The sequence below is a fragment of the Hippocampus zosterae genome, chromosome 2 (assembly GCF_025434085.1).
Source record: "Hippocampus zosterae strain Florida chromosome 2, ASM2543408v3, whole genome shotgun sequence".
Lineage (NCBI taxonomy): Eukaryota > Metazoa > Chordata > Actinopteri > Syngnathiformes > Syngnathidae > Hippocampus > Hippocampus zosterae.
This window is the reverse complement of record NC_067452.1, coordinates 31,263,259-31,290,977: the sequence shown is the minus strand read 5'-3', so window position 1 is coordinate 31,290,977 and position 27,719 is coordinate 31,263,259. Positions and strand designations below refer to the sequence as shown.

The window sequence follows — 27,719 nt, the reverse complement described above, 5'->3', positions numbered from 1 at the left end:
AATCACTGCTAAATCCATGTCCTCTGCACTTGCACAAACCCACCTGTCATGCTCATAATTAAATTGCAAGGCACAAAATATCGTATGACTACCTTTCTGTTGGAACTCACTTGCAGCTTTCAAAGTACTTTTTCAATGGTGATAAATCTTAGAGAGAAATAATTGAGAGAACCAAGAGAAGCGACTATGTCCCACCGGGTGAATAAAAGGCAAGTGAAACAAAGAATCTATTCTCCTTTTTTCCCCCCTTCTCTAACTGCTGCAACCAGAGGAGGAAGCTTGAATAGTCTTTGCGAACGTGCACTCGTTTGCTCTGTCGTCAGCACCCACGGGCAGGCAAGGCGGGAAGTCGGTATTTGCCCTGTGGCCTCTTGACCAAAAACACCTCCACCAGTTAATGATACTTCATGTACTCTGCTTTAAGTTCAAAGGCCAGTGTCTCTCAGGAACACAGTTGTCATTTGTACCACCTATTCTGAAAATGGTGTTATAGTTTTTACTGAAGTGTGATGTCATCTTACTTCCCTGTTCATGACACCCCCCCTAACCCCCCCCCCCCCCCCCCCCCACCCCTACCACCACCATCCCCTCTGCAACTAATATTATAACAATCCCTTTTCCTGGATCCAGCTCATGAAAATGTCTCAAATCTATAAGAAATATGTTTTGTCCCATTTTCTCAAAAATCCTCAACCCTAGACCAGAGCTGGTTTGACGTATTATATATGTACAATATATACCTGTGTACATAATATATACACACAGACATACACACGGTACATAAAAAATATGTGTTCAATTATTGGGATAACATTTAATAAGGCCACTCGTTTTAGAATAACATTCTACTTAGTCCTGTTTTTTTCATTCAAAACATCATTTGGGTTGTGCCACCTTTTGAATTGTATCATAGAACTGATGACAATTTTTACCAGAAAGTGATGTTTTCCTGTGCACTTAGGTGTTTTTAAGAAGTCCGTATGTCATACACTTTACATATACGTTTAGTTAATGCCTTGTTAACGTTGGACAGTGACAACACAGAAGTCACCACACTTAATAAATGAGGAAAAATAGCATTATATACAGATACCATCCACTATTTCCGCATATTTATTATTCAATTGTGTCACCTTCATTTTCAAAGAATCAGAACTGTTGCTTGAACGAGTACAAATCAAGCTCGGGAGTCCAATCGTCGCTGATAGTTTTGCAATTCATGTCGAATTTTTGAATACGTTTCTGACACATTTCTCACAAAATAAATAGCGACTGTGATTTTTTTAATTATTGTTACTAGGAAACTAAAGTACTTGTTGTTTTGCAGGAGTACTGGACACCAAACAATCCCATGCAGAACACCATCATCCTTCTGATTGAACAGATTGTAGTGGCCCTGGGGGGCGAGTTTAAACTTTACCTGCCTCAGCTCATCCCGCACATGTTGCGTGTCTTCATGCATGACAACAGCACCGGGCGCAGTGTTACTATTAAGGTAAATGCAGGCTTGTGCTCCCAACAAAAGCAATCTGTTGGAAACTGGCTACTTGAAACGACTGCTGGCGAAAACATTAGCCACCTGTGTTCAGGTGGAGGTTTTGATTTGAAACAGGTTCACATTTTGTGTGCTGGTAAGAGTTTTTTAAAAATCTCACCATGGGCTGAAAGTGTATTCTCATCAAGAATGGAAATGTGTCAGAATAATCAGAATCAGAATGTATACCATTTTTTTTATCGGTGAAGAATAAATTACACGGAAATACACTCTGTATTTCCAGTAAATTGACACATTTTAAAGTGGAACACAATGGTTCAGAGAAGCTGGTTAGCCTAATGAAGTGTTTGAACTTTGAAGTGATTATGATTTTAAATACAAATAACTTGTTTCAGGGTCAAACTGCCACCATCATAAACCCTTCATTACAGTAACATTTTGACATTAGATTTCATACACATGGAAAAAGCCACGGGTATTAATATACAGAAATAAGAAAGCAGTCTACCTTAAGTTGGATATGAAGTGAAAACACAGCTGCGGTCTGACTGTATTGAATGTAGTTTGGTTACGTCACGTAACCTCTGCTACAGTATACATTCTTCTCGTCACACGTTCTTCTTTCAACACACCTTGTTTAGGCTGGTCTTTTTATTGAGCAACTGAAACATTCAAACAACAAATTATACTATCCTTGAATGCTTATCTTGTGATGTCATGCTTGATGGCCATTCAAACTCTTAATGATTGTGTGACATGAATCAGATGTTCATCAAAATTCAGAATTTAGGGGTTCCTATGTTGTTAATATATTCCAGTTCAGTTTTCTGTTGGCTCCATCAAGCTCATTCAGAGCTCAACTGTAAGTTACGTAATGCACTCTCCAAAAGGCAAGACTGTATAGACCCGAAACAGCCACTCACTTCTGTTTTAGATGCTTCTCGCGTTTGTGTGTTTTTTCCCTGCAAATAGTTCAGGTATAAGGCCACAAGGACATTATCATATGCAAAATGTTTTTTCACGGTGCATTTTCCCCTCTGCTATCGGTTAATCTCTGAGGCTTTACTAATTAGATAACAGCAGCCTATAGACTGGGTCATCTACGAGTCAGATTTGGCTGAAAAGGATTTGGGGTTTACCAGTATGTCGTGAAATGGGACTCCAATTCCACTAATCCAAAGGAGTGGAAAAGAAAAGCATACCTCCATCATTCCAAGGAGAACTGTTCATTCTGTCTGCAACCATCTCTCAGGATACACTTGCACACCTCTACTTCCTGCTGCCGTGCCATGTGCACATTAAATAAGGGTGCACCCTTCTGATCGTGTTTTAGCAGTTGGAGGTATTCTTAGAGGCGACTCATTAGGACTTTTGCTTGCAAATCTTCGTCGAGTTTATAATGCTATCAATCATTCTATCGATTACTCGGGTAAAAAGTGACTGGTGACACCAAGAGAGACCTATTAAGATGTTTGTGCTGGGTTGTGTGCTTTTATCTGCAGCTGCTAAATGCCATCCAGCTGTTTGGTGCCAATCTCGACGACTACCTCCACCTGTTGCTGCCTCCGATTGTCAAGCTTTTTGATGCCCCCGATGTGCCCCTGCAAGCCCGCAAGTCTGTAACACATGTCTGTGGATGGAGTGTCGGTTCATCCAGAAAATACCATTTCAGTCAAACCTCACTCAATCATTAATCTTTACTTGCATATGAACATGTTACCCTTTAAAGGGGAAGTCAACTCCAAAATGTTCTTCACAATAACATCGTCTGTGCACCCTCAATAATCTAGACATTGCATTTTTGAAATATGATTTAAACAAAAAATTCCAACTGTTAATCCATCTCTGACACTTGCTACCAACTGAAAATTACATCACAGTGTCTGAAACCTTCGGTAACAACCGTCACTGCTCCACATGCTGTCTGGGTTTGGTCATGATGTGATATTTGCAAATTTTCATATTCCACAAATGCGATATTAATCAACATACTGTGTTCAGAATAGTGGGGGGCGCAGAAAATATTATGAAGACAAATTTTTACCTGCACAATACATCTTTATGAATCGTCAGCATTATTATTAATAATCCCTAATAAAAAGAACAACATTCACAGTAATAACAGTAATTCTTATTGTTATGTATCACTAATCCTGATACATTTTTTAGAACAAGAAATTATCATTGTCATTTTTCATCTCAAAAACACAATGGAGTCATTTTGACATGGCAAAACAGCAAGTAGTAGGATAGGTTAAACATGATTGAAAATTCCAAAGTATTTTCACAAAATTTGAGGATTGTGCATGGAACCATTGAACTATTTGAGAGGAGGGTGGGGGGGAAGAGTACCCAGAAAAAACATGCAAACATGGGCAGAATATGCAAATATATTTATTTGTATGTTTGAATGGTTTCCCCCTCTTTCTCTGTGGCTCAGGGTTGCCTTAGAGACTCTGGACAGGCTAACAGAATCCCTGGACTTCACTGACTACGCATCTCGAATTATCCACCCCATCGTCCGGACGCTTGACAGTACGTCTGAATTGCGCTCCACGTCCATGGACACCCTGTCCTCGCTCGTCTTCCAATTGGGCAAAAAGGTAGCTGTTGGCTCACTCTGGAGAAATTATTCAGTAGAACACTTCCCGCCTTCCCACTGCTGGCTGGAAATGAACGGAATTTCACTTACTCCTACACCCCGTGCCCTTTATTACTTCCCGTTAGACTGCTTATGTCATGGTCTGTCAGTGGGGGTGTTCTGTTTATGAGCGTGGCTAAGGTCACATTTACTCGGTCTCCTCCCATGCCTTACTCCTCCCCATTCATCAACACTATCGTTAGCATTCCTCATGTAGCCACGTCTGGCAACATGTGAAAAGGAAGCTTTTGATGTAAGACCCCATAAGTAGTTTGATCCTCATTTATTTGGCTTTCGGGGAAAACAAAATTAGGTATGTAATTAAGCACACATATGCCCTGTGATTTACCCTCCTTCACCTGCCTCCCATCTGCAGTACCAGATCTTTATCCCCATGGTAAATAAAGTGATGCTGAAGCACCGGATCAACCACCAACGCTATGACATACTCATATGTCGCATTGTTAAGGTGAGCTCCTCTCCTCGTTGTATGGAATACAAACACTGACAACTCTACTAAAGTGATGAATAATACACCTTTATATTAATTTGCAATTATTCAATATTTAAAGTACGAGCAATCAGCACCTAACATCTAGTAGGTAGTGCCACATTTTTGAGAAAAAAGTTAATCAGAATCAAACCTTTTACATGCATACAGTATGTAACACAAAAGATTAGTAGTTATTACCCCGAATGGAAATGCACTCGTTAATTCACAAAACATTTTTTTGTCAGCCTGATGCGACAGCCTTTTTTTTTCTCCCCCATCTGTGTGGTCCTTGCATGTCTGTATTCATAACAGGGCTATACTCTGGCCGAGGAGGAAGAGAATCCTCTTATCTTTCAGCACCGCCATGTACGTGGTAACCAAGGTGATGCATTAGTCAGTGGACCAGTGGAAGCGGGACCAATGAAGAAACTTCACGTTAGCACAACAGCTCTTCAAAAGGTCAGAAAGTATCGTAATGCAAGCTGTATTTAGCTTTGTTTGCATGTTAAATGAAGTAAATAAACCAATCACTTGTCTGCAAGACATTTTAGTTTACTTGAGGTGATGACTTGAGAACAGACCGTTACAAATTAAAGGGGGGAAAAAAATCAAAGACCCAAGTCTGGTGGTGAAATCTATTGAGTGCAGATGCGCACGGGGTAACCGAATGCCTTTATGTAAAAGAAAAGCAACAGCTCTGTTAGAGTCCAGAATTCTACTGCCGCACAAGAGATAATGCGGTATGGTCAGGTAGCACAGCAGAGAATATAATAATGTGCTCAAGAGAAGCAGAGACCGTTTGTGATGTTTTTGTATTGGCGCATGTCAAAATAGTTGACCAACGGAGAAATCATATCCACTGTCTTCCCGAGATCTGAATTTTCATCCAGATCAAATTTACCTCTGGTGCAGAGCTTTTCATCTAAGATTTAAAACGAATGCAAAGCCCTAATTTGATTCTTGTGTTTGTTAGTCATTGTGTTCATTTGTGAGCTGGCTACATTCTGGTTCACAAGAGAATGATGTAAGACGTTAGGAATGGCCAGGAGGGTCCATGTGTATTCAGTGATATCGTGGACAGCAGATAGTTCCAGTGATTCAAACAGTGAAAATAAATTCCTTTAGCTGCACCTTTTATTCCCTCGACAACATTTTGTGGAAAATAAGTTGTAGCATTTCTCTGAGAAACTGAGAAACTGACCGACAATCCCCCCCTCTCATTGCAGCTCATGCTGAGGTCGGCTTTTAAAATACATGTGGCAATCTTATAATGAGAAGTCAAAGTACCGCAATATTAATATTGTCTTACGATGGTGTCAATGATGAATTACAAAGCATGGAATGAACATCAATTCCTAGTGTAATGGAAGAACTGCAACCTTGTTTGATTTTGGTTTGGTTTGCCACTGCTCTGCAACCATGAGCAATTTACAATCAATCAAATCTAGAGTTCTTGTGAACTATTTCAATACAGAAGTGCATTTGTGCAACTGTGCATGGTGATCATCCAACAGACTGCTCCCACGTAGTTCTCAAGAACTAAGAAAACGATCTGTTGCTCACAGGCCTGGGGCGCCGCTCGAAAGGTTTCCAAAGATGACTGGCTGGAGTGGTTGAGACGCTTAAGTGTTGTCCTCCTGAAGGAGTCTTCCTCCCCAGCACTGAGATCGTGTTGGTCGTTGGCTCAAACCTACATCCCACTAGCCAGGTACACCACCACATTAGTCATACGCAGACTAAAGTATTCGGACACCTGGCCATTATACATACAGGAACTGAAGATGGAATAAAATAGGGTGTCGATTTTCAGTTCAGATATTTTTTAATTTGTATTTTGTGGTGAATCTATGAAGAAAAAAAAAAACGCCCCCGCCCCGACAAAAAAACCTTCCAAAAGCCATCCAATAGCTACCACTGTGCATAGCAAAAAACAAACTAACAAACCCAAAAAAACCCCACAGAACATATGTTGTGGATCTGTGTACTGGTTGCAAACACTAGTAGCTTCCAGATGTGACCTTAAGAAGAAAACAAAAAAACTGAAAGAGATTACACTTGATTAATCACTGTGTTTGTAAGGTACCGGTAGTTGAAAGACTGTGTGCTCTTCGACATCCCCAAGTGTCTTTTTAACATTTGTGTATCTCTGTCTACAGGGACCTTTTCAATGCGGCTTTCCTATCCTGTTGGTCCGAGCTAAGTGAAGACCAGCAGGATGAGCTCATCCGCAGCATTGAGTTAGCGCTCACGTCGCAGGACATCGCAGAGGTCACGCAGACACTACTGAACCTGGCAGAGTTCATGGAGCACAGTGACAAGGTCGACATTAAGCAGTAAAACCACCACACCTCCCTCGTACAATTAAACGGCAGGATTGGACAGGTCATATTTTGGGGGAAATCTCAGCTGTGTATCCGTAGATACACAATCCGGGGGGATTTTAAAATGGTTGAATTCTAAAACCAGAATAGCGCAGTACTATAGTAAATATGATCATTGTGAAATCACAATTGACTAAACTGATTAAATATCTCTATTAATAATATATTCGTCACAGACTGAAGAAACGTAGTCTTTATTAGGGATGGACATTTGACTACATTTCATTGATAGACATAAAATATTATCAACATCAGTCCAATTTTTTGAAACAGTCTATCCAGCAAATATACGTAAACGCAGTGAAACCAATGCGGAGATAACCAAGGGCTAATGTCACGCACCTGTGCGCCACATTTGCTAGCCTATGCGCTGTGCTCAAACTGTCCTATGTTCCGAACTAGCTCTCGGAGTGAGTTGTTGTGTAGCAACCTCCTTCGCTGACTTGGTTGCTTGTTTTGGTGTATATCTCCTGTCCAGGGGCCTCTGCCATTGAGAGATGACAATGGTATTATTCTGCTTGGTGAGAGAGCCGCTAAGTGCCGCGCATATGCCAAAGCTTTGCATTATAAAGAGTTGGAGTTTCAAAAAGGTCCGTCACCCCTCATCCTGGAGTCTCTTATCAGGTAGGACGCTGAAATTTATTTCTTAATTGAAATTGCATGTGAATGCTGAAAATTCCTCAGGCACAGCCAAAATGCAAATGACACAGGTGTATCATATTCTAACCATTTGTTCAGCAGAGACTTCTGCCAAAGCTAAAACTAAAGATTTATTACCAGAACTTCATTTCCTCTGTGATTAACAAAGCACATCAATCTAATCGCAAAAGGGAGGTGAAGAGTCATGGAGCTCAAAATATAATCAGCGCTTGCAAAGCATAACAAAAACGGTAGCCACCATATCTGATGAAATTTCACAGTAGTATAAGTCTCAAATTAATTTTGCAATTTCTTTATTACTTATTATATTTTAGATTAATTGTAGTTCCTGGAGGACAGGATTAAACACATTTTCATCTTCAGTTCTTTACCCATTATTTTGTGAAATCTTGCCAAAACTAAATTGAAATTTTGTGGAATATATCCCAATGCTGACAAAAACCAGCAACTATTATTATTATTATTATTGTTGTTGGTTAGATTTTTTTCTTTGTTTTCTGCAAAAATTGTGATTGTATGTCATCTTAAAGTAGTATTATGTAAATGTATTTATTGTCATTGAGTCAATGTAACTGAAAGATTACAACTGTCTTTTTAGGCCAATTTCACATCCCTTTCCTATTAATTGTTCCAGGTAGTTAGGCACAGTTATTGTCACAAAAATCTAGTTTGGCAGGTGAGTGTGACACAAGCCAACTGTTAATTTTGAAAAAAAATTGATGCAATTACAAAACACATGCTATCAGTTCCATAACCTTTAGATATAATGCGTCACGTTTTCCACCCTTTTGTGTTTGCATTTATTTCTTTGTTTTCAGAATGGCATACAGAAAGTAGTTTTCCAGGTATCTAATTGGACATTTACCCCTTTTTCATCTATGAGTATCTGTAATTGTGTTTCTCAGGGGGCTGTTCGCAATTTCTCTGGAGCCTTAATGATGATGATGATGATGAATGATGGTAACAGGCAGTCTAGTTTTTTCATATCCCCATCTGGTTCTCACTTCTCCAGAATTTCCCATAAAAAATAAATAAACATAGCCTGGTATGCATGAAACACTTTGTAAACCTGGCTCTAATGACTCGCGACTTCATTTTGAAAAAGAGGGGGAAAAAATTGCACGCAGTATCTGATCGCCATTCTGATAATATTGAAGGCTACATGCTGGTGCTTGAGTAATTGAGTAGTCATGGTGCGTGGTCATGACTTTCTGATTACTATTGGGCATTTTATTCTGTCGTGTGGATCTTTATGCTCAAATTTGAACAAAATGCTACAATGATACCCCACTACAAATGAGTAAAATGTTCTGTCATTATATTCATTATTGCTGCTGTCTATTTTGACCAAGTTCCCATGTTTGATGCTTTGGCCTGTAAAGGGTTTTGGTTTCACGGCTGTATTTGTAGGCCCTATCGCTATGGCTTTTCAGAGTACCTTTGTACCCTTATCCTCAACTGCAGTAGTATGCTGTTCATTGACCATATTCGTTCCATCTCCATTATAATGATCAAACTGGGTAAGTTTATATGGGGCAATGGGCTGCAGGATCTGAACCACATGTTAATAATAAACGTTGAACTATATTGCTGGTAAATGGAATTTAGAATTAGGCTAAGGTTGATTTGATGTTTTTAGATGCCTGTAATTCTTGATGAAAATGCCATCTATAGTATGCAGCCTGCCTTTTTAATGTACTGTGTTAAAACATATTTATTATATATTTCCTTAGCATGGAGGCGGCCCGGTAGTCCAGTGGTTAGCACGTCGGCTTCACAGTGCAGAGGTACCGGGTTCGATTCCAGCTCCGGCCTACCTGTGTGGAGTTTGCATGTTCTCCCCGGGCCTGCGTGGGTTTTCTCCGGGTGCTCCGGTTTCCTCCCACATTCCAAAAACATGCGTGGCAGGCTGATTGAACACTCTAAATTGTCCCTAGGTGTGAGTGTGAGTGCGAATGGTTGTTCGTTTCTGTGTGCCCTGCGATTGGCTGGCAACCGATTCAGGGTGTCCCCCGCCTACTGCCCGAAGACAGCTGGGATAAGCTCCAGCACCCCCCGCGAACCTAGTGAGGATCAAGCGGCTCGGAAGATGAATGAATGAATTAATTCCTTAGCATGATGCAACGAAATACACCGCCTCTCATGATGCTCACTGAGTTCAATCATGTTGTTATAAAAACAACACAGATGGCATAATATACTGCAAAATCCTCCCAGTGGGCCATCGACTGCAAATGCGATCTGGTTGCCTGAACGCACAAAGATATAATCTCACCACAGCTGTAACGTCACATGGAAAGCAGCACGCTTGTCTATCTCTGTACAATCTTGTTCGATGGTCCACATCAGTGATAATAGAAGATCAGAATGTTTACCACAAATTCAGCTGTTTAATGTTAATGTGTGGTCACAGACAGCAGGAATGTCCCTCGACGTTCGTCAGTGTGTCGGGGTCCATCGTACATGATCAAAGTTATGGCGTGAGCATAGTTTATGAAGTCTGTTAAGCAAAGGTTTTTTTCTTTACACCAATTTGGCAGTTAAAGATTACATTTCTATCGTGTTGTATTATTTCCTTCGCAAAATCTGGTGGTGGCACTTGACCAGCGTTATTGAACAGACTGTTCAGTCTGAGAGTACAAAAGCCATGATTGTTTCACTAATGTGGTAACTATGGCGCCAACAACCATCACTGCTGACATTTGAAAGTAATAAGAGAAATACAAAGCCCCAAATTACCGAACTTTCGTAACACAAGCCAAAAGCACTGAAAGTTAACCATAACACTGTTGCCGCTTGGTATAGCAGCTATGGCCAATCGTCAACACTTTTAGACTCTGTCAGGTCTCCTTTTCAGATATGTGCAAGTCTTTCATCGTGCATATTTTCGGGACAAGGACGTAAGGTCACCGGTCCCTGTTGTAATGTCGCTGTCGCCCTCTGGAAAGCAGGCTAGTAAAATGACGTCCCAGTCCAGATGCAGTTCATATACAACGAGGATATATTTTTGGTCAAGCCAATTGTATTATGAAAATATATGTGACCCAACACAGTCCAGAGTGTCATTATTATTAGTAATATATTCCACAATGTTATTACAGTTGGTTTCACCAGTTTGATTACTTTTATAGACTTGGATCAGTCGGTCTTCCGCCACATTCCGACTTAATTCCACTGGTAATTTCTTCCAAAAGGGAAGGATGCCATTACAGCCTTAATTAGATGTTTATCGTAACTTAATGTGGCACCTTGTAAAATGAAAATGAATCTCTCCAAGCATGCCATCGAACTTCCGAGACAGTAGAGCTTGTTTTGTAGTTTTTTAATGATTAATATTATTTTTTTAAGCATGTCAGTATTGTAACAAACTTGTTGATCAAAACGTAGCAAAATTGGCTCATTTTCATACAGATAAAGCTAGCTAGCTAAGTATGTTTCTTGATGGCAGAATAAAGTATTTTGTGGGTGGTCTTCATCACTGTGGAAGCAGCCTTAGAACCTTCTGGCATGAGGTGACCACATGTCAGAGTCAGAGGTCAGTCACTCAAAGCAAATAGATTTGGTATGAATGGTGAGAATACTTTGGTATGCATTGAGTTTGTCACGTTTCAAACCCGGAAAAGGTAATTGTCACAGTCAAGTTAGGCATAATCATTTCTTTTCAAAAATATGTTTATTTTCTGTCACATAAAAACAGCATACTTACAGCTCTGTACACATTTTACAAATTTCAGACATCAATAGTTTGTTTTAAAATAAAATGCAGCACAATTAAAATGCATTTGGTCCCATTTCAGCGATAAAACGATGCGTTGAAATTGGGTTTTACCCACACCTGAAATAGGTTTGATCCACCTTGACATGTCTTTGCTACTCTTCATGAATGAAATTTATCAATCCAGGAAAAAAAAAGCTTTCTTGATTTTGCAAGTACTGTAAATGAGTCATGGTCCAGCCACCCATGTGGCACAGTGGAAAAAGAGAATACATTTAAAATACAATATTTTACTGATAAATACACTAAACACAACTACAATTTACAATAACACCCAATACCAACAAAACATTCAACTGACTTGAACCTCATCAAGGCAATTCTCAACAAATTGACTTCCTTTGGCAGCTGTCGGAAAGCCATTTTTGGTTGATCATGTATAAGTGAGATCTTGTGTGGTCTTGATCCAGAATTTATATCTGTAGAACTTAGGGGTGGAAACCTACTGGCCGGACTTTCATCTCCACCTTTTTGAGGGAATAGTTGGGACCATGCCATCCGTACCAAGTGATCCCATCCGTGCCCTTCATGTGCTCACCGTAGCGGTAAAAAACTCCATTCAAGTTTGAGTCAGTGCAGCAATTGTACCAGTAACCACCTACAAAAGAGATGAGATTGAGTTGAGGGCATTTATTTGGACAGTTTTTGACCATCATTGCTCCATTGTTTTTGGAGTTGGTGTCATGAATTACCTTTGCGTAATGCCGCACAGTTATCCACACACTTGTCATTGTCTTTGTTGAAAGTGCTGAAGTTGGTGTTGTTATGGTAGCGCAAAGAATCTCCAGCATTCCCTCTGTACTGGGCAAGTAAGAGCTTGTAGCTGTTGAGCTCATTGGCCACAGAAAAAAGCCCGTACTCAGCATAACGAGTCTCTCCTTCCCAGTCCTGCATATAAAATGTTTTTAGTCAATTTTGTGCATTGATACTGTTCGTTATAAATGTGTTTTATGCATTGTTTATGTATGGGTTTTTTTTCCCTTAAAATTTTGCAGACCTGGCTTTGCCAACACCTACCTCCATCTCAATCCTGAGCACACTAGGCTGCCTTGTTAGACGGAATATGTGGTCATTGCCAAGCCAGAAGTCTCCGCGGATGGATCCAAATCCGCTTTTGTACTGCTTCCAGTCACGGCTAAATATTGTCAGACCAACTTTACGCCTCTGGATGAGAGTCCAGCCACCTCCGTTTGTCTCCATATCACAGAACACCTAAAAGGATTTTCAAAATCTTAACCAGAGTGAAAATCCAAACGTTCCTCATTCATGCTTTACCAAAATGATCACCACAAGGTAGTCCATAAAATACAGAAAGCCTGTCCTGTATTACTCACACTGAGCTCAGGTGTTCCCAGGAACTCATCTTTTGGAAGTTTGTACTCGCCAGAGATCTTATAGTTCTTGCTGTAGAGTGTTGCACAGTCATAAATGGCATCTGGAGAAAAAAAACATTGTCAGTCACCATCAAAGATTGAAATAGTTTAATGTCCTGATTTAACTACCACCCCAAAAGATAACTCCTGAATCCTGTAGTTTATTCTGTTTGAAAGGTTTACAAGAAGTAGAAATGGACTCGTACGAAATCTCAAATCTTAAATCTAGCCCAATCCCAGGCCTCGTCCTGCTCTGCGCTCCTGTCTAATTTGCTCATATTGTCCAAACGTCTCCATGTCCCCTTTTCTCAGTGACATAAATGTGACCCAGTGAGACTGCACAGTCAAGATACTGAAATGATAAATGACATCATGCCGAGTTTGCCGCGCTCTGGGTTTGTGTTGTTAAAACTGCTGAAATGATAGATGACTTTGACAGAAAATCGAATTGAAAGTTATTTAGATCGAACTTTAAATTCCGTTAAAAGGATTTTAAAAAGAAGATTACAGCGGAGATACAAAAAGCTTCTAATAAGATAAGATATCCTTTATTCGTCCCACACTGGGGAAAATTACACTAATGCATATATGTTATGATAGTCGCACACAGGAGTGCTACTAATTGGGTGGCTGTTAACATCCGCAGTAAAAGGATGAATGCTCACCTGATGTTGTCGTCTGAGGAGCAGACTGCAGGGTCTGAAGCTGCATGATCTCCACGCGGTTGTTGATTTCAGAGTACTTGCTCTCGGCCTCGGTGACCCTGGCTTCCTGCTGCCGGTTCTGTTTGTCCAGGTCCATGATTTGCCTCACGACATTCATCAGGTCTGCCTCCTGCTTGCGGCTCAGCTCCCCAAGGAGACTGGTCAGATTAGCCACTTGAACCTTGAGAGAACGCACCTCATCGCAGCACTGAGCCTTGTTTGGCTTTGGTGGTTTCAGCGTTTTCCTGGGATTCTGGGCCCATGTCCCGACTACCAGCAGAATGCTGACTGCCACAATGCTGAGATTGACTTTTGACATATTGAAGACGTTCTAGATATTCACTCGGGTCGTTGGTGATAGCTTTTCGAGCCCAGTCAGTCAGTCAGTCAGTCAAGTTGTGGTTGCTCAGTTGTTCTTTGAACGGCAGCTCACTCGTGTTCCCCTCACTGAAGACCTCCTCTCCCAGAGCATCTTAAATATTTGCATGTGGGTCCTCCCATTTCTTCCCAGTGCTCAACCCACACGGTGTAAGTCCTTTCTCACCCCTGCCCCTCTGCCTTTCCTTCCAAGTGACTTTTGCTTCTTCTACATTGTTTTTTTTTTTTTGACCTCTTCTCTGCAGAAGAATCCAAATGATGCTGCTTGAAGTTCCAAGGGCATTCACAGTTTTAAGTTAGCTTCTTAATTCAGTCATTTGCGTTAGCAGTTAAAATACAGACAACTTTGTTTGTGTTTGTTTATTTGTTTATTGAATGTAAAAATAATATACAGTAATAAATTGACAGAAAGTAAGGTAAGTAAAAAAGGAAAGGGAAATTAGTCAGCATACGACACAATTATTGATGTTCAAAGGGGTAGGAAGAAGTAAAAAAACGTACCCTACCCCAAATGTTAGGTTAGGCAGTCAAATGTTATTCAGTTACTGACGATTCTATGGCTGCAGTGTAATCTTTCTTACGTTATTTTAAGCTATCTCTACAGATTTGACTAAATTCTCAAGAATAACATGCCAAGACCTGCCTCAAGTACGGTACTTGAAGATTGGAACGCCACTCTTCTAAATTACACGCCACAACTCACTATGCATGAATCTATATCCAATTGTTATTTTTTTCATTAATTTTGTGAAATATCCTTGAATATCAGGTGACAAGTTTGAAAGCATGAGAATTGTAATGTAACAAAGTATGGTGGAATACATCCGATCAAGTCTAAATGGCCTTAATGCAAATGTATTTTTAAATGATTACAGTAATCCATCGTTAATGGGGACCAAAACCACCCGCGATAAACAAAAATCCGCCAAGTAGCGACCAATAAACATATACAGGTTAAAATATATATCGTATATATACAGGTATATATTTTTAAAATGAGTTAGAAAGTCTGCAAATGGTCCGCGAGAAGCTGCAAAACAACAGTGAGTCACATAGAGCAACATATACAATACTGTATCCGCGATGCACTGAAGCCGTGATAAACGAACCGTGAAATAGCGAGGGATCACTGTACTCATGTTTATGTGAAATAGTTTAAGTTAGTTTCGTTTAACGTTGTCTCTTTTCTAAATAATCACAGGCAAGGTTGGTGACGTGATGATAGATTCTTCGTCATTGAAGCTCTCGTGAATCCTGTAACCTTAAGTCACTGATGTGCGTCAGTCTCCCTTTCTGGAAAAAATGTGATTAATTTGCCTTCCTGCATGTCCTCATTTGCCTAACTACTCTGAGTCACATCTTCTCACTTGCCAGCAACGCATCCCAGCGGCATCACTTTCCTCTTTACTTGACCCGGACTCTGTCATTTGGTACTAGCACGAACCAGCTGGATGCTATTTAATATGTTTACAAGCACACCGTTTTTTCTTCGAAACGGTACACTAAAACACAGCTACCCACTAACTCGTCTCATCAGATGTTACATTCTTACCAAAGCAACCAACCTTTGGTGACTTACACAATGCTCACTGGATGCTTTTCTGTCACCAATATATGCTGAAAGATGTTATTCATCAGTGGGCACTGGAGCTAAGCTGTCATCAGAACACTCATGGGTTCAATTACGGTACATGAGGTGGAAAAAGAAATTGGAATTACATCATAACGTTAACTCTTTTCTACCTGTCCTGCAGATCCTTCCCTTTAAGTAATCTTTTTTTAGTGGGGACAATCAATATATCATCCAATTAGTGCAGTGATAAGAACGGCTTTCTCACTATACAATTATGTTTCAACCAGTAGCTTGCTGAGTCCTCTATAGTTTGCATGGTCTTATTATTCCTGGGTGCGCCTACTTCTTCCGACCACACAGACGCACCGGATTCGGTGAACTGAAGACTTCAGCTGCTCACGTGTGGATGTTTATCATTTCGTGTCAAGCCCTAGTTGACCTGCAAACAGTCCGCGGCATATCCCACCTCTTGTGGAATATCAAGTTCTCTGCGACACTGCAAGTTAAGCTGCAGCACGTCAATAGTGGACGGCTATCAAGGCTAAACAAAACATTTTAACGAAATGGTTTTCATTAAAACCTAAGGATGGCGACCGAGGTAGGCCTTTTGCCACAAAATTGCCAGTAGATATGTATAATCATTGTAATTTAAAACACCAATCCAACAGTGTTATTACTGCCGTGAAGATTAGCTCCATTAACCCCAGTTTGCTTCATCTTTACTGCTAAGACATCAGGCTTTTTATTGGTTGATAACATTATGCCACCCGCGCATCTTACAGTGCAAACACAAGTCACAAGGGATATTTGAGAACTTTCTCTCGTTGGCAATGGATTGATTTTGTTTTGTTTTTTAAAGGTATAAAATCCAATGCAGGCAAATCACATGCTAAACCAAATCTGATTATTGCTGACTTGCATCGGGCTTCATTGGGGGAAAAACGTGAACAACGATCTGTTACACAGTTAAACCTCTGACTTTGGCTTAAATCAACTATTCTAAGATACTTTTATACTATTTTCCGTGAGGTGGAAGACTATATGAATACACTGGGGGCATTGAGCAGGTCTGAGTGGCATACGTCATGCCTTGGCAGACCCTCAAGTGTCCTGGTGGCTTCAGCGAGTGATGGCTGCCAGCAGGTATCTGTTATAGCGCAAACGCAACTACTCCATCAGCTAACAGTTTTCCATCCTCCAAACCAGTAGCTCGGGCAAACATCCTGGACAAATACTGCATCCACAATTCACAAAAGTAGTTACAGGGGTTTGAATGAGAACGCACAATATTTTAGGTTGCCATTGATTTATATGTGTGATGGAGAACTCTGTCTGCCTTTTTTTAATGATATACTGTATATATATTATATATATATTATATATATAATATATATATATATTTTTTAATGGAATAACTCTAAAGAGAATATTCTAAATATACAACCAAGTCCAGACTTCGTTTTTCACACAGTAACAGCAGCATTCCAATGAGGTCACCAGAGACACTTTGTTCTGCAGGCCTTTTAAACTGAAGGTGACGAATCCAGGAAACGCGGTCTGCTCTGCTCTGCTCTGCCAGTTGATGATAATGTTTCAATAGTTTCTCCAGCTGAAAGCTCAACATGCTCGAGGCAACATAACAAAAGCAAAACAAACAAAAAAACGTTGCCTACTTTCCATTCACGGTGTTAGAAAGAACTAATGTTATCCCATTAGTTGGATCTGTTGGGTAAAAACATGCTGAGCAGCTTTATCGTGTCAGAGGTCTAACCCACCATCAGCTACGTTTATCCCAGGACAGTTTGCAAGTGTGCGATCCAGCAGATGTTGAGTTCACGTGCTTTACCTACATGCTAAGACGTTCACAGTCTGAGTTTGGGGATGCACACATTCTCACTATCACCATCAAAGTTGCTGAACCCTGATCCATATGTAAAAATGTCTGAATTCTGTATACCACTTTTCCTCATTAGGGTCATGGGTGTGCTGGAGCCGAAACCAGCTGTCTTTGGACAAGAGTTGTGGTACACCCTCAGCTGGTCACTAGACGGTTTCAGATGTTAAAAATAGCCCTGCATTATTTAAGCTTTTCTCACGCGAGTAGCTGTACCTATGACGGATCAGTATTAATTTCTGAATGTGCTTTGCCAGTTCGCCTTTCAGAAGTTTGATTCCATTAAGGTCTCAATGTGCATTTGGCTGGCCTCAAATATCCGGGATCAAGAGGATTTTCTTTCTTATTAAATTTGGTCCAGTAGTGAAGTCTGGTGTTCCTCTCTGTTCGCTTTGCATACATTACAAGATTTCCAATTATTAGATGAGGAACATGTCATCCTTAATTCCATTTTTCGTAAAGTTTGATCAAGAGTCTTTATTCAGTGTAGGTTCATTCGGCGTTACATTCCTTGCATCAATTGTGGAAGGCCGAGATTTTGACGATTCCTTATTTTATTTTATAGCAAGTATCCTGCAGAGTCGCATTTTCCTTTGGATATTCAAAGAACCAAAGTGGAGCAACGGTCTGTTTTTGGAATTAGAAGGGCAATAAATATTCAGAGTTGTTGAATCTGAAAAGCAAATCTGGTAAATGGGTGTAAGTCTTGAGGCCAGTATATTTCGAAATGGTCTGAAGTTGTCCTTTTTGAACCTTATGGTCTCTCAAGTTTCTTTATGTTCTTTACATTCTTTAGTCAATTGACTTGCCATTCCTCTTTACAACTGGTTTCAGTTTTCGTCTTTTCTTTTCGGGGACGACTCACTTGCCAACAATCCTGAAGGAATTCACCATTCTAAGTAATTTGATTTTGCATAAACGGCACATTTTCAATACGTATTTGCGTTAATACTTAATTATTCTGAAGTCGGACCGGGCAGAGCTTCAACCGTTAGACGTCACCTTTCAATTCAGGACAAAGGCTTTAGGTTGTCTTGTCCCTTGGTGATTTTCATAGTAAGCAAAAGAGATTCTTGACACGAGTCATGAAGTTCTGTCCTTGCGAATAGTTGAGATGGAGAACATGATGTTTGAGCCTTGTCATGTGGACGTGATTAGACTGCATGTGTTGTGGAAGCTGGCAGCCAGATGGTTTTAGCTGCGGTCCAATTCAATCTACAGGGTCCACAAGGAGAGAAGAGTCTTATTCACCGTTGTCTCGTCTGATGAAAAGCCACAACTGGGCAACATTTAGCATACCTTGACTGAGCTGCTTCTGTGCTGCACGGAATAGATTCCCAGTTGCTCTGTAGAAATATGAATTCATATGTGCAATATCTTTTGTGTTGCACAAGAGATCTTCAAGATCTGTGTGTGTAGCTTGTTACCCTCTCTACTTGTATTCTTATATATATTTTAATCAAATTTCTGAAGATGTTAAACTTGCTTTATGGCCTTGTCCTTGGTATTTTGTAATTTCTTTTAAATTCTGAAACTCTGGCTAAAAAAATCTCTGGTGCTCTGGTTTCAACTTTGCTGGTGAATGATGATCATTTCAGAGTTCAGTTTAGTGCTTACGTTGCTGACAGTGGTTACATTTGGTTTCTATTCAAGTACATTCCCGGTGTGCATATTAATTGTACCCGTCACAGCAGCTTTAAGATCATTTGCATTGGCCACACGCAGAGCTATTTTTCATCACACTGGGACCTCAGCTCTGTCTCAAAAGTCATGTCTGACAAACATGCTCAGGAGTCCCTCAGCACTGTCCTCGGGAACTCTACTGCATACCATCATTGCTCAAGCGCTTCATTTTACAGATGGATTGGCTGGGATTTTTCGTGGGTTTTTACCATTGAGGAACTACAGTATAGTATAGTACAGTTGTCCTTCAAAAGATAACACAAGAGGGAAAAGTGCCTCAAATATCAGTTTCAGATTCTAATTATCTATATCTATTCTATCTAATTATATTATAGTCTAATTTACATACCATTGCAGAGTTGCGATGTAACGTTAATGGTGATATTGCGATATTCATATTGCCACAATATCGTAAATTTTCATGTCACCATATGTAAAGTAACACTGTTAAAAAGGCCAGATTGGTTCCCATTTGTGCAGTTCCAGTACCCTCTGGTGGTGGTTTTATTAGTGCAATTTAATTTGAATTGGGCATTTTTTGACCCACGCTAATTGCCAGATGAATGGGAACGTAACACATTTAAATTCCTCCACAAATTGACTTGAATTACAATGCCCGTCCATTGGCGTGGCCGCGCAATTCTTTGTCATTTTTCTCGACGAATAAACATCATGGCTCTGTGGTTCTGCAGTCTTTGTTTTTGTTGCTTTTATTTAGTGATTTAATTTTTGAGGGCCTACAATGACCACCACATCCCACAATGCAACGCAAAAGCCGTGTCACATTGTTGGGAATGGTGTCCATTTACCATAGCCAGAAAGGCTAAGACGCTGCACAGTGATTTGCAAACAAACCCACTGTTATTTCATCACCATAAATTATCTTGTCACCTTTTTGCACATTGCGCAGAATTTAATATTTAACCACACAACGATCAAACTAAGGTCAATATCATGACTCATTCTGTTTCCATGAATTTGAATGGGGAAAAGAACCAATTAATTTTGCAACTCAAGCTTCCACTGTACATCCTCCTAGAAATTATGTCATGACAGTACCATATCACATCATACATCATTGTAAGGCAGTTACGATTTCCAGATATGTCACCATTCTGTCACTGGCATATATGGCAACAGGTTCAAGCAAAACAATTTGAAGTATGACAACAGAGATTCAAAATGTGCATCTTAATGTAAATTCCATTGACAACAACCAATATTAAACTTTATTTTATCACAGTATTTGGAAGTTATCATTGAAGCTATGATTCCAAAGCAAAACGTGTTTAGTACAGCTCATTCCGAAAACGTCCCACATACAACTTCAGCTAGATATTCTTCTGAAAGTCAGCATGTGTCTTATTTTTCAGTATCAACAATAAACTGCAGCAGCCAGAAGCCGCATCAGGTGTGCTGGAATATGCCATGAAACATTTTGGTGAACTGGTAAGTTTTTTTTCCCCTTCTTCTAAACCCAAAGTAAACTTTACTAATCATGCGTTAAGTTATCTGTATTGCTCCAGAATCCTTTCTGCCACTATTATGTGTGACTAGAGTTTTTTTCTCTAATCTTTTGAGAATCTTTTGCTTCTCAGTCTAATCAGTTGGGATACATGTTAGCAACTTTAATGTGTTTAACCTTGAGTTATTTGTGAATTTATATTGCATACTTCTGTCAAGACAGATCAGAAAAAGTAATGGTAAGCCTGCCCATGAGAAATTAAAAAAACAAACAATTTGATATTGTGTTTTCAACACTTGGCAAGTTGGCATTGGATTTGGTAATTCTCACTGTCACCATTATCTTCTCAATGCCACGATTGATTCACAGGATAAAATACAACCTTGATGACCTGTGCTGTGGGTTGTTTTATTTCAGCTTCCATCTCTTTAGGGGGTACTGTCCAGCTGCGTACCCGCAGAACACCTTCTTCTTAAAATGCAGCATGTGGAAAACCCATTTACTCGTCTCGCTTGGAGTATTGAGTAGTTTCCCAATTGTATAGACAAAAAAATTGTTGAAAAAGCACACATTAGCAAATTGATGCTGTCTTGCAGTGTACAGAAAATGTGCATTCCTCATGTTTTTTTAATTTTTATTTTTTTTGTCACACACTTCACACCTAGGGAAACAGTGATGAGAAATTAGGATTGCGGCTTTCGAATATTTTGGTATTTGGATATCCTACTGAAAATTCAATCAACTAATCAAGTATTCAGATAAAAAAAATCTATATATATACACCTGTGTGTGTGTATGTATACATATATATACATATTTATAGGAAAGGCGATAAAAGTTTCCATTGTATCACTTTTCTCATACCAGGTCTATCGTCATTTGACACCTATAATTGACACTTTAAACTGCGAGTCACTTGCGTCAGCCATGTGCGAATAGTGGGCGGGCGAGGCAAGATTGCTGCCACTTAAAGTCGCAGCAACTAGCTAGCAACAAGCTTTGGCTGGCTGCTATTGCTTGGACTGCGCATGAATGTGTTGCTTTTGCTCCTAAGTCAATAATCACAGCGTCCATGGTGGTAAATAAACTACACTTCTGACAAGGGTTATGAGGAGTGATTAATAGAGGGAAAGATTTCATTGCTGAGCGAAGTAAATGTTGTGAAAGATGCGAATTCATTCATATTTTACAAACAAAATAATGAAAAGAATACTGTGGAATATTTTTGCCCTTTTAATAACTATATGGTACTAAATTTAGTGTACTATAGAAATCTTTTCGAAAGATGTCCAAGATGAACAATTTTTGTAGGTCCTTATGGACATGCCTGGAAAAAAGACATCACTTTGTCACTTAAAATGCCTCTTAGGGTGTATTAGTAAGATTGTACCGGTTTCTTACATCTCAAAAAGTAAGACTTTAATTGCCTTACATTTCATTATGCATCGGTCCAAACAATGCTGTTTTATATGTCCGCTTTTTGATCAGGAAATCCAAGCCACTTGGTATGAGAAGCTCCATGAGTGGGAAGATGCTCTGGTGGCATACGATAAGAAGATTGACATGAACAAAGAGGATCCAGAGCTCATCCTGGGCAGAATGCGCTGCTTAGAGGCCCTGGGAGAATGGTATGTGATTATGTATCCTGGAGTTTGACATCTGAGTTGCCATTCTAGTCTAGCCTTTCCGCTGTGTGCATAACCGTGAATTCATCAGCTACTGTATATCCTCCTTGTTCGATGCTTTTAGTTTAGGTTTTTTTCCCTATGTCGGAGAATGAGTTAGTCAATGTAGTGTGAATTAATTATGCCTGGGATCACTGCATTAGGAGACTTTTCCAAATCTCCTGACAAAAATCCTTTTGATGGGGGTGAGAAGATTGAAACAAGGTTCCTTTGAGTTGACTGAAGTAATTCAATCCGGAAAGAATGAAGAGACGGCCAACTCCAGTTAGAGGTGCAGCCACTCTACTGAAGGCTTACCATAGCGACAGCTCACCCTCAAAGAGCATTCTTGGGGGGGAAAAAGACAGTAATGTCCAGAAGATCCAAATGCTGTATGTGGATAGTTGTCGAAATTCAGACACTAAACAGATGGCTATCTACTTATGTAACTGTCTTGTGTGATTGTTGTCATTGGTGTCATTTTGGTAAATGATATGATATTTATTATGCGAGAAAATGATTTTGCTGAGGTTGGGGTTTGGGAGAACCTGAATAGTCTGAAGATTATATAATATTTGAAAGGGTTATGAGTCGATGAGTATCAGATTTTGGAGAACACATAGTTGCCTGTCAGGTTAATAATAATTTTAGAAAGCGTTTATTCCCAAGGTAGAAATAGAACATGTTAAAATTGTGCTATCGGCACGTTACGTGACATTTAGGGTTCCTCTAGATGAAATCAAGGCAATTTAAGGTGAGTTTTAGTTCATTGAACATGGCACACTGTTGTCAGGAAAATAAATATTTTATTTTGGATTAAGTGTATGCAGAATATATACTTGTAATTGTAGAATGTTGATGCAGTTCCTGCCTGGTGGCGAATGTTTACATCTCCCATCCAAAACACCAAGGCATCTTATTTGGGAAGTTCCAGCAACAGTCTTATGTCACTCTTCCAATGTCTCCCAATGCCATGAAAAATAAGGAAATGCAATGTGAATTACATGAAGGCTAATTTGAGAGTTAATAGTCGGGAATTATTGATGAAGACAATACGGTTTGTTTGTTGTTCTCATACCAAAGGAAAGACGATAACAATATGCAATATATTATTCAACTTTTGATGAAAAGAAAAACCCACAATGGTCACAGAAATATCTTCAATCAGACATAAATACTGGGGTAACAATAAATCTAAATCTAATGAAAATTAAATAATGAAAATCACTTTTTAACTTTTTTAACAGGATTATTTAAAAAAACTCCTGTCACAGGTCTGGACAAAAGGGTAACAAGAAGGGTACCAACGATTTTGTCAATGTGTCTATGACTGCCGACTATGCTTGAAACTTCTTATTCTTGTGGAAGAGGCTCTGGAGAGGGAATTCTGCGCTTCTTTACTCAGGCTGCTGCCCCCATGACTCGATTCGGATTAGCATGGGTGGGTAGAAAGATGGTTTAGAGAAGTTTGCGCCGTTAGCAGCTTCAATGAATCAAGTGAATTCAAACGAGGGGTTAGTTTGACACTAATAAGTGGTTGTAAGATATACGTTGTTAATCTGACGATAATATTTTAAACTTTAACACAATAACTCATCTCAAGCACTTCCTTGCCTACAGTATTGCTACACATTGTATTGGAAGCTGTGTGTGCTTGCATCTTGCATGCATTAGTCAGTTGGAGACTGGCTTCTCTTGGTTTCCAAACCTCCTTCATGCTCGTGGTTTTTGTGCATCATTCTATTTCCCATTCTCTTTCAAGACCACTCCAGCTGACTTCCTGTATAAGATGATGTGATGATTTGGTCTCCTGTAGGACAGTCCGTCCAGCTCTGATTGTTCATAATGAATTTTGTGTGTGTGTGTGTGTGTGTGTGTGTGTGTGTGTGTGTGTGTGTGTGTGTGTGTGTGTGTGTGTGTGTGTGGACTGTCGTGCTACATATAAGAAACATGCATTGTGGATTGTAGTGCAATAGGTCATTTATTTTTTATTTGCTAAGGTACTTCATGTTATCAAGCTTTTATTGTATGTTATTTTGATCTGAAATGTTAATTTTTAAAGAGCAATATATGAATGAATATTTGAAATGTTAAAAAAAACACTTATAATATCTTTTACTTCCAATTGTCAGTTATTTGTTATTAAATGTTAGTCAACAAAGGAAACTGATATATTTTGGAATGATTTTAGTAAACCTTTATAACTCACATTTCTTTTTTTAAAATTATCCGTATTGTACTGTAGTCAATATGTGTCAGCACTATAAAGTGTTTTGTCAGTTCATATCTAAATCATAAATGGAATGCGGCATGTTGAAGCATGTGGCTAGCACGTTTGCCTCACAGTGGTTCCTGGCTCAAATACATCCAATTTGTCGGATCGACATTAAAATGGGTTCTTCCTTGGCCCATTTCGCACTTGTCGCCAAATCTTTGTTTGGAGGTAACTTGGCAAACCGCCGCCATGACTGAGCAATTTAACAGTCCTAATGTGTTTTGAATTTTACATTTAAATCAATACACTCTTCACAGGAACATTGAGGAAAATATTTGCGGTGCTAGCCGCAGTTTTAAAAATTACTGCACCTTATGTATCTGATGTAGCAAACATTAGAGCCATAGCATTACAATTCCAACCCCCCTTTCACCAGTTTCAAAATAGTGTGACCTTGGAAGGAAAAAGAATGTTAAGGTTCTGCTGTATTTTCTTGTATATGCACCCTTAGAGCCCATGCTGATTCTTTTTTAGGGGTCAGTTGCACCAACAGTGCTGTGAGGAGTGGACTCTCGTTAGTGAAGAAACTCAGGCCAAGATGGCTCGTATGGCTGCCGCGGCCGCTTGGGGACTTGGTAACTCAGATACTTTTTAATCTCACGAGCATTAACTCAAGTACAAATCACTTAACGAGGAGCACTTTTTTTTTGTAAATTTCATGCATTTAGACCTGCAGAGCTTTTGGAAAATGTGTGACTGGAGGATGCAATGGATGACTGTGAAATATAAACATTCGCATCCTCGCATGACATGGAAGTGGCCAACCACAACATTGACATAATATATAATGGTGGAGGAAAAACGTACCACAGTCAGAACGCATCGCCTGAGATTTGTGGTCTGTGGCTTTGCCTTGGACCAGCAAAGCTCTCTATTTGAAGACTGTCTTGACAGCGTATCATTGACAAGTCATGTTTGGTGTCCTTGTTATGTAAATCGGGGTCACCTACGGTGAAACGGTCATTGAGCGTTTGATTGTTTTTCCTTCAGGACACTGGGACAGCATGGAAGAATACACATGCATGATCCCCAGAGACACGCATGATGGTGCCTTCTATAGAGCAGTGCTTGCCCTGCATCAGGACCTGTTCTCGTTGGCCCAGCAGGTATGTTTTGTTATGCCATCATCTTTGAAATACACCCAAAGGATCAAACGTCTACCCCCCGTTTACTGTACAGTACATTAAGGCTGTATTTTTAGAAAAGCCAAAGACATGCCATGGGAATGCACAATAGCCTCACTGTTTTGGGAATTTCCATTAGGCTTTTCAGCAAGCCATTGAACGTTTACCTCAGTGGACAACCTACTTTAAAGGAATAAAAAATGTCTAGGAATATTCCAGACTCAAAATATCAAATTCCCTCAATATGATGTTTTTTTTCTTCATTTTTTTAATAAAGTGAAACGTATATGGTGTTGAAATGTTATGTAACTGCCCTTTGAAGCATTCAATCACAATTTTCAGGTTTACGCACTTTAGAGCCTGACCCTGTCTGCGGCGGAAGATAAAATACAATAAGAGTCCTCTTTTTGCCATGCAATGTAACAGCAACATACTATACATAACCTTTTGATAGCGGCGCGGACACCTGCAGCGGCTCCTCTTGTTTTATGTTGAGAGGGAAGAAATTTCATCTGTGCTGTATGTTACACATACAGTACATTTGACAATAAAATGTATCCAATCCAATCCAATAAGTGGAATAGACATCCACTCGGGCTACGATGATGGAGTGAAGGGGCAGAACAGTGCAGGATTTGGTGCGGTACCAAATGCAAGGGGCACCTCTTTACCAATACACGAATCAACCAGAAACCCATGAAGGGTCAAGGTCACGGACAATAACGAAATAATTTACCTTTCATGACATTTTTCATGATGCCCCATCTTCAAATGGCAACTGTGTAGACAATGCACATTATTCTAATTGCAAATCAATCCAATTTGTATTAGCACTATTTATATAATGTACCTTTAGTTAAGTAAAATAAGCTAATTTAATTGAGCTGGAGTCTGAGATACCTTTACTAAAACCACCAAGTAAAGTGCGTTATCGCTCATTTTAGTCGCACAATGCATCACGAGCGCTATCCAATCAGTTTGTGACTTTATCTACCGGTATATGATGTTTACTGGTCGACGTTTGAGCCAATGACAGTAAAGGGCTGTTTGAACATTAAACCAAGGCCAGACGTGCTTTTCAAAAAGTTTTTTTTGTGAGAACACAGCTTTAAATGCTGCTCTTTATCACCCTATTTTATAGGATACTTGGTAAATCACACGGTTTTATGTACGTATTTGTATTATCTTGAAACTGCGGCCTTGTAGTTCTTAGTCGCTATCCTGAGAACAAGCCCTTGATGAAATGAGTTGATCTTACTGGAATAGGTCATCAGGAGTTTTAATGAACACAAGCTTCACCACCTTCACACCTGTGCCTCTGCTGTCCTGGGATTGATCCACCACATCCCCTAAACACTCCGAAAGCCCCAAGGCTTGCTCTCCGTGCTCCCCACCTCAGCCCCTCTAAAGCCGAGATTAGATCCAGGTGTGGCCTATCGGATGTGGCGTCCGATGAATAGGGAAAGCAGCCGTTTTACTCTTACTGACACCAGGCCATTCAAAATGAATAATGAGCAATGAAAAGCAGATGGAGCATGGTTGAAAGATGAAATGTCAACATGAGCACAGTCTAGTCTTGCGGATGTGGTTCTTAATCCTCACACTTAAATTTGTTTGATTTCATATGGGCTGGTTGTTTTGCCGCTCAAGCAGACACGCAGACATGTGCGTGCCGAATCCCAGAGGGCTTCTGTGTCTGCGAATAATTTGAGGCGGCTTTGTAAATTGTTTCTTCCAGCGGTAATGCATAGCCACAGCAATCCAGGGAAGCAGTCTTCTGTAACAATACCGATGCTATAAGTGGCCTTCTACCATGTACTTATTTAACATATACATGTTTTCATCTTTTTCGGGACAGACGGTCTCTAACAGGGCAATATATTCCAAAATATTCCTATAGCATCATACATACCATGCTTTAATGGTATAGTAATGTCAGTGGAGTCACGCAAATGCATATAAGACCAATATTTAAGGAGGAGAATAGATGGGCTCATCGTGTTTGCCTTGCATTAGAGCCAGACACTGCATTTATCAGGAGCCGTCTGTCTTACACAAGTCCAATGATGGCATTCTGGTGTCAACAAAACTAACTGTGAAGAAAAAAGCCTCATTGTCACCTTTTCCCTCTGTCTTTTTTT

General features: G+C 39.8%; 2 protein-coding genes across 2 annotated transcripts in view; one reads left to right on the top strand and one right to left on the bottom strand.

Moving 5' to 3' along the window:
• The window catches only part of mtor (mechanistic target of rapamycin kinase), a 73,683-nt gene that overhangs the window by 16,289 nt on the left and 29,675 nt on the right, over positions 1 to 27,719 (top strand). Inside the window, exons 21-32 of the mRNA XM_052059667.1 lie at positions 1,328 to 1,495; positions 2,998 to 3,110; positions 3,936 to 4,098; positions 4,513 to 4,605; positions 4,942 to 5,088; positions 6,195 to 6,337; positions 6,786 to 6,948; positions 7,489 to 7,634; positions 20,424 to 20,499; positions 22,004 to 22,143; positions 24,929 to 25,029; positions 25,445 to 25,560. Coding sequence (XP_051915627.1) covers positions 1,328 to 1,495; positions 2,998 to 3,110; positions 3,936 to 4,098; positions 4,513 to 4,605; positions 4,942 to 5,088; positions 6,195 to 6,337; positions 6,786 to 6,948; positions 7,489 to 7,634; positions 20,424 to 20,499; positions 22,004 to 22,143; positions 24,929 to 25,029; positions 25,445 to 25,560 — 1,569 coding nt within the window. The remainder of the gene's footprint in view (positions 1 to 1,327; positions 1,496 to 2,997; positions 3,111 to 3,935; positions 4,099 to 4,512; positions 4,606 to 4,941; positions 5,089 to 6,194; positions 6,338 to 6,785; positions 6,949 to 7,488; positions 7,635 to 20,423; positions 20,500 to 22,003; positions 22,144 to 24,928; positions 25,030 to 25,444; positions 25,561 to 27,719) is intronic.
• angptl7 (angiopoietin-like 7) lies at positions 11,325 to 13,988 on the bottom strand. The gene is made up of 5 exons (XM_052059815.1): positions 13,484 to 13,988; positions 12,780 to 12,880; positions 12,463 to 12,657; positions 12,138 to 12,333; positions 11,325 to 12,043 (listed from the first exon to the last, which is right to left on the bottom strand). The coding sequence occupies exons 1-5, from the start codon at positions 13,839 to 13,841 to the stop codon at positions 11,874 to 11,876; spliced, it is 1,020 nt and encodes a 339-aa protein (XP_051915775.1). The 5' UTR covers positions 13,842 to 13,988; the 3' UTR covers positions 11,325 to 11,873.

What these genes read in the sequence shown, in the direction of transcription:
- angptl7 (XM_052059815.1), bottom strand. Translation starts at nt 13,841, where the DNA reads ATGTCAAAAGTCAATCTCAGCATTGTGGCAGTCAGCATTCTGCTGGTA. An exon ending in TGCTCAGGATTGAGATGGAG is followed by an intron (nt 12,334 to 12,462) that starts GTAGGTGTTGGC and finishes TTTTATATGCAG; the next exon opens with GACTGGGAAGGAGAGACTCG. An exon ending in CTGTGCGGCATTACGCAAAG is followed by an intron (nt 12,044 to 12,137) that starts GTAATTCATGAC and finishes TCTCTTTTGTAG; the next exon opens with GTGGTTACTGGTACAATTGC.